General features: G+C 39.7%; 1 protein-coding gene across 1 annotated transcript; it reads left to right on the forward strand.

Annotated features, from left to right (window-relative positions):
• Window positions 1-229: 229 nt before the first annotated feature.
• Window positions 230-7,619, forward strand: LOC114546090 (B-cell receptor CD22-like). Its single transcript, XM_028564758.1, has 9 exons — window positions 230-264; window positions 332-399; window positions 2,092-2,361; window positions 2,603-2,863; window positions 3,449-3,709; window positions 4,062-4,143; window positions 4,250-4,310; window positions 6,972-7,198; window positions 7,440-7,619. The coding sequence occupies exons 1-9, from the start codon at window positions 230-232 to the stop codon at window positions 7,510-7,512; spliced, it is 1,338 nt and encodes a 445-aa protein (XP_028420559.1). The 3' UTR covers window positions 7,513-7,619.
• Window positions 7,620-12,199: the final 4,580 nt, after the last annotated feature.

Here is a 12,199-nt window from a genome sequence, read left to right on the forward strand (position 1 = left end):
TTTAAAAACTCTGAACATGTTGATAACGAATAATAAGTGTGTGAAATTACTTTTAACAAACAGTTAATAAATAAATACATTTACTAATTGCTCGCTGCTATTTCTAGGAATTGCAACTGTTGTGGTGACAACACAATTTTTTTTTTTTAGAACCTGTGATAAAATATTATTTCTTATTCTCATGTGCAGCTCTGCAGGTGCAGGTGACCAGAGTCTATCATACCTTTGCATGGCTGAAGTGTCACAGCAGCTGCAGTCCAGCTGGTGGTCTCTCCTACGTCTGGTTCAAGAACAGAGAACACATTACTACATTATCTATTTATACAACCAGGTTTAATCCCACAGACGTCTTCTCCTGTGGGTTGAAAGGACATGAGAAGTTCCCCTCTCCTTCAGTGTGTGAGTTTACTGTGTCAGGACACAAACACACTGACATTACAATACAATGACCATTTCAGACGTAATCTCACTGGAGTCTTCTGATTCTTAATGTAGGTGCAGCAGGATTATTAGAAACAAACATCACTCCAGTAGTAGAAATATTCAGATATACTTTATATTCTCATGTTACATTTCAAAATTCTTTCCTACTATTATTTCAGGACGATTTGAACTGTAAAATATGCTGTTGCCTCATTTTATGTTTAATAATTCTGTTATTGAGATGCTCCATTACTTGATGATTGATGATGTCATGGCCAAAAGCTCTAAACTGCAGTTAATTGAACAGATTTGGACTGAAACAGAATCCATGCTGTCAGCTTGTAAATTTGATTTTAAACTTTAAAATGGAGTTTCTGAAGATGTATTCATGACAGTATTTATGTTAGTAAGGATAAATCTGAAAACCATTTGATTATATTCACATTTATTGTCATCTCACAGAGAACAGATACTGACTCAACAGAATGCACAACTTGACTGCTACTATAACCACAGGGACTTGATAAAATAATCTGAAACTGGCCGGTAACATTTGCAAACTGTAACAACAAAACTAAAACAGCATCTGAACACAATAAAGATAACACGTGTGTAGTTAATGATGCAACAGCTGTGAGTATAAAGAAATATTAGGAGGTAGTTTGTTGTATTTTTGTAATTCAAGGGGACGGCCCAATGAAAATATTAATAAGAGCCTTTTCCAAAATAAAACTCAAGGTTCACTCCTCACCCACAACATAATCGGCAGAATTATTTACAAAACATGACCAGGAAGTGATCTGCACTCTGAATAGCTGCCAGCGAAAATAATAGGGATAGTTTAAAAGAAACAAAAGTGTTAAACAAAAGGAATAATTAAATAATTCAGTTATCATTTGTTCATGTATTCTAACCTTTAAGTTATTCATGTTAAAGGAACACGCCGACTTATTGGGACTTTGTCTTATTCACCGTATCCCCCAGAGTTAGATAAGTCCATACATACACTTCTCATCTCCGTGTGTGTTGTAACTCTGTCTGACGGCCCCACCGGTAGCTTTAGCCTAGCACAGATCCTGGAGGTAACCGGTTCCAACTAGCCTACTGCTCCGAATAAGTGACAAAATAACGCCAACATGTTCCTATTTACAAGTTGTGATTTGTATAGTCACAGGGTGTAGAAATAACAAGGTCACATGAGACACAGCCATCTTCTAACCGTATACAAACTGGGAACTATATTCTTAGAAAGGCGAAGCACTGCTACTCTCTGCTCTGGGCTTCTCAGGTGCTGCAAGCATATCAATCCGCCCAAGTAGCAGAAGTAGCACTGCTTTGCCTTTTTAAGAATATAGTTCCCAGTTTATATACGGTTAGAAGATGGCTGTGTCTCATGTGAGGTTATTTGTACACCCTGTGACTATACAAATCACAACATGTAAATAGGAACATGTTGGCATTATTTTGTCACTTATTCAGAGCAGTAGGCTAGTTGGAACCGGTTTCCTCCAGGATTTGTGCTAGGCTAAGCAAGCAGTGGAGCCGTCAGACAGAGGTACAACACACACGGAGATGAGAAGGGTATGCATGGACTTATCTAACTCTGGGGATACGGTGAATAAGACAAAGTGCCAATAAGTCAGCGTGTTCCTTTAATGTCTCCTCCAGATGCTCCAAAGCTTCCCTCTGTGTCAGTGAGTCCCTCTGCTGAGATAGTGGAGGGCAGTTCAGTGACTCTGACCTGTAGCAGTGATGCTAACCCAGCAGCTAAATACACCTGGTACAAGGAGAATGGAAATCCAGACGTTCAACGTCCCAGTGAAGAACCACAGCTCGTCTTCAGCTCCATCCAGTCCTCTGACTCTGGACAGTATTACTGTACAGCTGAGAACAAGCTGGGGAGGAAGACGTCTAACAACTTCTCTGTTAATGTGAAATGTGAGTGAAACTGTTTATTTCAAAAGAAAAAGCTTAAATCTGTCCAGTCTTTGCAGGAACATTTTAGGGGTTTTGTGCCATTTTAGGGCTCAAACCATCACACATTCATTTGTCAGACCACCTTCAAAGTCTATAAAGCTGATAGACACAGCTACACAGAGTTAGTCATTTAAATACCATGTGTTCTTCTGCAGTGAGTCCCCTTTAACCTAGATTAATCTCTGTTAAACATCTCCTCCAGATGCTCCAAAGCTTCCCTCTGTGTCAGTGAGTCCCTCTGCTGAGATAGTGGAGGGCAGTTCAGTGACTCTGACCTGTAGCAGTGATGCTAACCTAGCAGCTAACTACACCTGGTACAAGGAGAACCAAACACTGCCTCATGGACAACAAGCCATCTACCATTTGACCTCCATCAGATCTGAGGACAGAGGGAACTACTACTGCAAGTCTGAGAATCAACACGGACAGATCAACTCTACATCTCAATTTATAGATGTCCAGTGTAAGTATAAAGCATTAGAACATTAAAACCAACTTATTATTTTACATATGAGTAAATGTCTTTGGGCCATTCTTTACCTAAAAACTGGGAAAAAGCTTAAACCTAAGCACAATTTTGTCAGTGTTAACACAATCCTGGCACAGTTTGCCAAAACTGAAATTTTCTAGCAGGCAAATTCCTTCCCAAACTGAGGGGAAATATTTTGTACACAATGTGAGAAGATTTTGGGTCACTTCAATTTTTTTTACTGCATTTATGAGGCCACTAAGATTGTAGAGGACACCTGATTCATGTAAAGGTTTATTAGTGGTTACTTTAGCCTGCCAGCTAGCTTTGAGGCGACATAATTCAACATTCCTTTATTTGTCTTTTTATGCTCCACACAAAAACCAAATTGCGTTTCACACATGCAGTAGACAATAAATAAATCAGTGCAAGACAGAAGACTTTAAAATTATAAGCTCCTGTCTCATGAAGCAGGATTTATGAAGTCGGTGGAAGATAGTCACCACAACACACAACACTAACCTGTGGCAGTCCATGCCTAAATACAAACTCATAATTAGTCCTTCTTTTCTCCTCCAGATGGTCCAAAGCTTCCCTCTGTGTCAGTGAGTCCCTCTGCTGAGATAGTGGAGGGCAGTTCAGTGAATCTGACCTGTAGCAGTGATGCTAACCCAGCAGCTAAATACACCTGGTACAAGGAGAATGAAGACTCACCAAAAGCATCAGGACAGATCTTCACCATCACTGATGTTAGACCTGAACACAGTGGGAATTATTACTGTGAAGCCCAGAACAGAATAGGACATCAGAACTCCACCTTACATCTGATTGTTGTAGCAGGTAATCATATTTCCACATGATCTTAACCTTCCAGTTCTTTATCTACCTATCTGATGACAAATAGATGTCAACATAAATACATTTGCACATTAAATGTTTGCCCAAAACATTAATTACTAATCCAGAGGTTTGACATTTATAAAAACTCACATTAACACACACTGTTGGAAAGATCATTTTTACATTATAGGACGTTAAGCAAAAACCACAAGCAAAACTACAGTACACATGTCATGATGTGGAATGCATCTGTCTGAGGATCTATGATCTTATGTCTAATTATCAGTTGCTAAAGGACCCAAACAACTTGTAATTCCATAATGAATCGTCTGGTTTCATCACTGTTTCCCAGGTTCAATGAAATCAGTAGCTGCTGGATCCATCACTGCTATTTTCCTGGCTATCATATTCCTCTGTGCCTTCCTATTTATTAGGTGAGCGGTTCAGTTTTACTGTGATTACATTCAGTGATGCATCCTTAATTCATTTAGAATTGTATTTTGATGATTCATTTGATTGTTCATTCATTCTCCTTTCCAGAAGAAAGAGGTCCTGGAAACGAACCAGCGAGCCTGGAGAGAGACCAGACAACCAAGCTCAGGTCAGAAGAAGAGTTCAGTCAGAAGCCTGGTGAAGTATTTGTAAATTCACTGGAATTGCAGAACAAGCCCCTCACCTTTAACCCTGCAGATGCTTTACAATATGGGGATTTTGTTTTACAGGCCAATACAAATCATACTTACATGTCCCATATTTAGTCATGTCTTTATTATAAAGCAGGTCGAGGTGCTATATAAATACTGCAAATGCATCAAAATGCTCAATCCACAGAGAAACAGTAAAAGTCCTTATTCAGAAACTGTGCCTTTAAACGAGCCGTCAGGACTCCAGTACGGTTCTGATGTCAGTTTATTTTTATATCTATACATAGATAGAAAGTACCACTACAGTTCTGTTACAGTAATTTTCTGACTGGCTGCAATGATGGTGCAGAGACACAGAGAGAGCAGATGCAAAAGATACGAAACGCTGACCAATCAGAGCAGACAAGGCTTTTTCAGGAGGGGCTTAAAGAGACAGGCGCTAAAACGGAGCATTTCAGACAGAGGGTGAATACAGGTATATTCAGACAGACAGTATAAATATAAGTATAGTCTATAAAGTGTCTTTTTAGAATTAAAGCATGTAAACATGTTCTAGAAGAAACCCAAAATACAAGTATGAACCTAAAAAACAAACTTAGTATGGGATCTTTTAACACTTAACTACTGTATGTGTAAGATGCATGCAAGGCGTGGATAATGAAAACGGGGGCCGACAACGCCACTTAGGCTTAGCTGAGGCCTAGGACCTCTTAAAACTACCAAGTTTCAAATTTGAGATAAAAGATTAGCAGGTCCTTTATGTCGGGGGAGAGCAGTTAAAACCAGTAGTATTTAAAACAGTGAGTACAACCAGTTAGAGGGATAACCAAATGTATTTAAAGAGGAATAAAACAACTAAGAGTTCCTCCTTTAAAATAAATAAAAAGCAAAATGCACAACCAACTAAAATCAAGCCAAAATAATGCGGCAGAACAGGAGTGGGAGGTTAAAATGACAGTCCACGGGTCTCTGCTGGTGACCATCTTCTTCTCGCCTGGCTCCTCTCCTCGGGCAAAGCCTGCAGAGGAGAACTCAGGGCCAGTCAAACGTCCTTTAAACTACCACAGCTTTGTACACTACACACTACACCAAACACCGGTCTTAAAAGAGACTTACCCTACAGTCACACTAGCTACAAGAAACAGAGACAAAGCGACAGGCTACCATTCATTTTCAATGGGAGTGGCCGTTTGCCACGAGCAAGGCGGGGCCAGAATAGACCAGAAGTCTATTTTATGCAAATACTGAGCGATGCGACAAAGCGACTGCCAATCGGAGTGAAGGTAGCGTGAGGGCAGCGTGACGGATGTACGTTGGTTGCTCGAGTCGAAGAAACTCATTCAAGATGGCGGAAAACGCTTCAGGACATCGTATTTCTGTACATATCTGATAAGTTTGGCATTTTATCTCATATATTTTGTTACTTTTATCGAGAAATAAATAATTTTAAATCCCCAAAAATCGTTCTTGTGACTTAACAATACCTCTGAAGTAACTTTTAAGACGTGCTTGAAGGTAGCACCGGAGAATTTCTGTTTACTGTTGCAACCAGGAGTAGGCTAGGCACGCCCAGGAACGCCCATCAAGCGAGCGCGTGTTGCTCTCTTTTGTAGCTAGTGTGACTGTAGGGTTACGAAGAAGGGAGAAGTTTCACCTTCTCCCAACCGTAGCCGCTAGCGGTCGGTGTTTGTGTTTTCCTCGGCGTATTCTCAGACCTCCTCCAGACCGGGGACGATGCTCTTCTCACTGGAATCCCGTTCTGTCGGTCTCTCTGCCTGCTACGTTCTGTCTGCCCCATTGTACCATTGTGCCATTGTGCTCTCTGTGTCCTCTGTCGTGCGCTCTCCTGTTGCCATTCTGCCCTTTTTTATATGTAAAACAATCAATCCCTTCTCTGGTCCCCAGGTGCAAGTCCTTAATCACAATTATTACATGTCTTTTTTTTTTTTTTCTAAACTTTATTGAAGAATGTGGACATACAGTAGGAAGGAATGTCTTCTGTACATCTTAACAGTCTATGTTCTAAACAAGCCAGGGGGTTACTAAGGAAAACAAAACCAAAACAAAGCAAGAAAAATTCAAACAAATATTTTGTAAAGCTTACAAACGTCATATGATCTAACAGCTTTTTTGTTTGTACAGGTAGAAATGGAAAAAAAAATATTGTTTAATATTGGCAGCCAGCTCAAAAAAGCGTGGCTTCTTTTTCAAGAACTTTGCCTTATGTAAATACAATTTGGTTAAAATAATTATCAAATTGATCACATAATACTCAGAATAAAGCTTTCTATCATATTGAATGAATCCAAACAATACATTTTCCCAAAGTAATGTGGATTGAGGGTAAATGTGAACAGCAATGAAACATGATAATCTGCTCCAAAGTCTCTTGGTATATTGGCAAGACCAAAATAATTTGGCTACATGTCCGATGGCGGAAGTAAAACCAACGTTTAAAAACACACACAACATTTCAAAATAAAAGCATGCAATAAGATAAGGTAAAAACACAGCAAATACTAAAAACACAGGAAATCCAAGTAAAGCATGCTTAAATAAAATCAACTTCCGCTCTGTGACATATGTAGCTGAGGACTCTTGTCAATGTTCCCCGTCAGGAAAACATGGGTTCAGTGTATGACAGCCCTTCAGCTCCAGTCCAGAGGACTCCAGCAGAGCCACACAAAGACTTTTGCTATGCCAGCGTGATCTTCTCTAAAAACCAGGAAGATTCTCTCTACTCCAACATCAGGCTAGCTCAGCCTCACAGACACAAGGAGGAAGAGGAGGACGAAGATGTGGAGTACACTACTGTCAACTTTAAGAGTTCCAGTGCTACCACAGAGTGAGTCCATCAGAAAATGTTCTTTGCTGCACAAAGTTTGGAACAGTCAATGTTTTTATTCCCACCGTTTTATTGTTTTTTTTTAACCTGTCCTTTATTAATATTGTGAGTTTTTTCTGTTTAACACATTTTATTGATTTTTGCCAGTAAAAAAAAATTCTGAACAAAAAGCAGTTCAAATCTTGGCATATTGTGAGTTTTTTGAGTTTATTATTCTCTAAGTATGTTTTTTCATTCACAGATCAGGAAATCAAAAGGCTGCGGAGGAATTATATGAACTGTACAGCACAGTCAGCAAACACCCAAGAGTTTGAACACAACACAGATCTTTGGTCTTTTAGCAGTGTTCAAGCAAGTAAACACACATTTATGAATATTAAGATTGAGTATTTAGAATTGTTATGACATGCAGCGTTGAGCCATTTCTTTTTTTAAAGATAATTTTTTGGGCATTTTTAAGCCTTTATTTGACAGGACAGATGAAGACATGAAAGGGGAGAGAGAGAAAAGGGTGAATGACATGCAGCAAAGGTGCTGCAGGTCTGAGTTGAACCCGAGCCCGATGCGTTGAGGGCTAAGCCTCTGTACATGGGTGCTCCCTCTACCAACTGAGCTATCCAGGCGCCTGTTGGGTCATTTCTCTAGTGTCATCAGTTAACGGCTGGTAAGCTTGTAATTTATAAATACCAATACACAATTTGGTGAAAAATGTTAGTAAGGAGCAATAATCTACTGCCAGTGTTGACAAATCTTGTCAAGTATATTTCTTTGTATATTATATTTCTTTACCACACATTTTGCCTGCTCTCCTGTTTTATCTGTTGATTCTTTATTTTATTTTTTTTAATTTTTTTTTACTTCTGGAGCACTCCCTTCATAAGTTAGTATTGTGTTTAAGTAAGATACCAATCTCAAAACTTAAATGGATTGTTTTTCACCGTGGTGTTGTTCTTTTTTTCATCCTCTGGCTGCAGTTTGTTAAACTGAATTGATTGCACTAATTTCTATTGTTTAAATAACCTGATATTTAATTGAATAAAGATATTCAATTTCTATATTGTTCCAACTGTCACCATTTTCCTGCACTGTGTACAGTGTAGTTTGTTAAAAAAGTACGAGAAAGGGTTCCCTCTGTGTTGAGGAGTCTCCCTGGTGACATTATGAAATATTATTTGATGTTTCTGACCTGTAGCAGTGATGCTAACCCAGCAGCTAAACACACCTGCTGAAATAAATAGCTGATAAAACACTTAGTTGATTGAACAGTTTTGATTGTTTCCAGTTTCTAAAATGGGAGGATTTTTCTGCATTGAGAATTATTTACTTTTAATACTTTAAGTACATTTTTCTGATGATAGTTACATACTTTTCCATAAGTAACATTTTCACTGCACGACTTTAACTTTTAACAGAGTTTACAGTGTGGTAATAGTACGTTTACTTAAGTAAAAGATCTGAATACTTACCGCTGACCAGCTGTACTTGTAGGCAGTTATATTGTTGGGTAGTTTAATTTATGATAAAACATTGTATATTTATAAACTACATGTTTTTTGTGTGCAAGTAACTAGTAACTCATGGCGTTTTCCATTACATGGTACCTGCTCGACTCGCCTCGACTCTACTATCCTTTTTTGGTTTTCCATTACAAAAAAAGTCCCTGGTACCTGCTAACAGGTACTTTTTTGGTATCGCCTCCGTCGAGGTTCCAAGTGAGCTGAGGCGATACCAAAAGGTGATGTGAAAACCTGCAGACTACCGATTGGTCAGAGAGAATCATCACTGATCACTGCGTCATCATTGCTAGCGACAGACGGGGGTGTCCTGAACAAACCCGCCATTTTTAAATAGTTTAACAAGCGGTGGGTTTTTTTGCTGCCTCCAGCTTCTATTGAAACAAAATGTTTCTTCTGGCTGTGGCAACCGGTTAAAACCTGTGGAAAAATCATTGGTAGGCTACAGGTAGACCTGTACTAACTATATCTGACCAGATTGGCACAGAAGGCAGACAAGCTTTGTATGGATACAACCCATCCACTTTCAGTGGAGTTCAAGCCGCTCCCTTCCGGTTGTAGATATAGATACCCTAACGTCAGAACCAAACGAGCAAAAAACTCATTGGGAAATTGAATTGAAAAATAGCCCACACCACACAGATGTAAGTTAATGTTCTTTTGTGCGTCTGTTCCGGTGACAGGGTTGTCCGTACATCTGTCTGTGTGTCCCATTCTTGTGAAGACAATATCTCAGAAACCCCGTTAGGGAAATTCTTTCAAATTTGGCACAAACGTCCACTTGAACTCAAGGATGAACTGATCAGATTTTGGAGCAGGTAAGTTTCTCCATGACACTAATTGGCTCATTAACAGACAGTATCACCTGGCAAACTGATTTATGAATCAAACCCCCCAATAAGGTCCAGTACTGTTTATCTAATGACTGTCTATCTCCATTTCTAGATAAATCACCAATAACACTGATAACAAACAGCATCAGGTTGACTCTGGGGGGGGTTGGGGGGCTGATTCCTCTGCTTCTTTTTTGTCGGTGGATGAGGTGAAACCATAAAAATTAATCAGCACTGATTCTTTACTATTACTTCAACTCATAATCATAGTTTTGCAGTTTCCCATTAAACCTTTCATTTGTTTGTTTTTGGATTAAATTCAGGAAGAAGAAAGCTCTGAGCTCCACCACTGAACCGAATGAACCCATAGAGACTGTGGAGGTGAGAAAAAGATTTGGGACAGAACTTACTCTACCAAAAGGGTGATCATTTGTGTTTTATGAGTTCATAAAGACAATTCACATATAACTTGATTAGTTCCCGTGTGTAATGCTGCATGATGGCCCTGCTGGAGGTCAGCAATGGAAGAATCAGGAGAGAAAGAGACTTCAGGGACCATGATGATGACTGCCTCATATGCCGATTTAAATTCCCTAATGTAGCTGTAATAGTAATATAGCTGCGCTCTTGGATCTATGTACTGAATCGGGTCCAGTAGAGAGGGCAACGCGCCGGAACTGTGCCATCCCGGTCCAAATACAGGTCCTCGCCATTCTGGGGGCCACCGGCTGTTTCCAGAGGGAAATGTCAGACAGCTAAGTTTTTTTTAAAATAAATATTATATATATATATATTCAACTTTATCACTAAGGCTTGTTTGGATATAATATATAGTTCTGTTAAATCTTATTATATACATCTAGTATATCTTAGTGATGGTCAAATGAAGCTTCGCGAACGAGTGTCTTTACTTTCTGAGCTCACTAGATGGCGCTCTCTGTTCAACAAAGAGTTTGAAAACCCATTGAATTGCCATTCATTTAACCTTTTTCTTTGAACAGAGAGCGCCATCTAGTGAGCTCAGAAAGTAAAGACACTGGTTCGCGAAGCTTCATTTGACCATCACTAGTATATCGAAGCTGTCCCCGAGTGCCGTAATGCCTGCTGTTTTGGAAGATTTTATTAATAAAGGTAGTCTATAGATCCGGTTTCCCTACACTGTGCGACAACAGGCCGAAATTATCATTCAATTGGCAGCAATTCCCGAGCGTCTGGGAGGTTGTTTTTGTTTTGTTTTTTTTCTCCGCCAGTCGTCATGATTCGGTGTACCGAAAGAACAACTGCCAGGGTCATTAACATACAGATCAGCATTCACAAGGTGCTTTACATCGACTATTTATGGTTAAAAATGGGCGTGTACAGGGCGGGATAAGAGGCTGATCCACGTACGCACATTTGTAGTCAATCTGTGATTTATAAAGGGAACATTGCTTACAGGTGTGCGTACACACGGTTTTATAAATCAGACTTTTTTTCGGCGTACGCCAATTTGGGCTTTTGGGCACACGTACACTTATAGTAAGGATCCTACTAGTGATGTTACCATGAACCCCCTGCTTCGGGGCATGTATCAAAAACATGAACCAATTTGGAATGAAGCTTTGTATCGGAGCTTGATTCGTTAGGAGATAATCACGTGACCAGTGACGTCCGAAGCTTCGTTTCACACACACCCACGTCACTGCTTCGAAGTTGAATTCAAAAGCAGCGCGACACGGGGCTGGGGTTGTTGCAGTAGGAGAGTCAACAGAGTCAGGAGAGTTAGTGAATAGAGAGATTATTATAGCGAGTAGAAAGTGTATAGCCAGTAGAAAGTTCATAGCGAGTAGCCTAGTTTATAGTAGAGAGTTTATAAAAGAGAGTTTAGAGCGCCTTCTGCACTGCCTATCTCACCTATTTGGCTGAGGAGACAATGTTGCTCTAGGCCAGTGGTTCCCAACCTGGGGTCCGGGCACCCCCAGGGGGGGCGGCAAAGATCACAGGGGGGGCGCGAGTCTTTATCTGGTTTGAGGTTGAGGTAAAAAAAATTGTTAAAAAAATTATGATAATACACTAGAATATATAATGTATACAAAAGTCAGTATGAAAACTGTATATTCTGTTGTATCCTCGTTTTTCCTGCCGCCACGGCATCACTATTTTATGAATGAAACATGGCGGTGAAACATAACAGTGCTGATAACTGCTCTGTATCAAAAAAGAAAGTAAGGCTCTATCTCAAGAGTTACCTCAACTTCGGTTTGGGGGCTCAGCTTTTCTTAGACATGAGTAGGGGGGCGCCAAGGAAAAAAGGTTGGGAACCACTGCTCTAGGCTACGTAGCCTACTCAATATAATCACAGAAATGTGTGTGCAATGTGTTCTTCATTCATTTCTCTCCCAAATTGATGTATTTGTTTACAAACACAAGACAGTTCACAACCAAAATCCTAACTTTATAGTTTGATTATTTTTTTGGCGGAGACAGCAATTACATTTATATTTATGCAAGGTCCCATATAGGCTTAGTTATTTATGTCATTATTTATTTATCCATGAATTCATACTCAAAATGTATTAATCTTCAACTCTAAAGTAGAGTTTAGATTCGAGCCCGAGCCCCCCGACTATCGGGCCGGGCCGGGTCGTTATTTTCCGCCACTATCCTGGGAGGAG

Source organism: Perca flavescens, chromosome 2, assembly GCF_004354835.1.
Source record: "Perca flavescens isolate YP-PL-M2 chromosome 2, PFLA_1.0, whole genome shotgun sequence".
Taxonomy (NCBI): domain Eukaryota; kingdom Metazoa; phylum Chordata; class Actinopteri; order Perciformes; family Percidae; genus Perca; species Perca flavescens.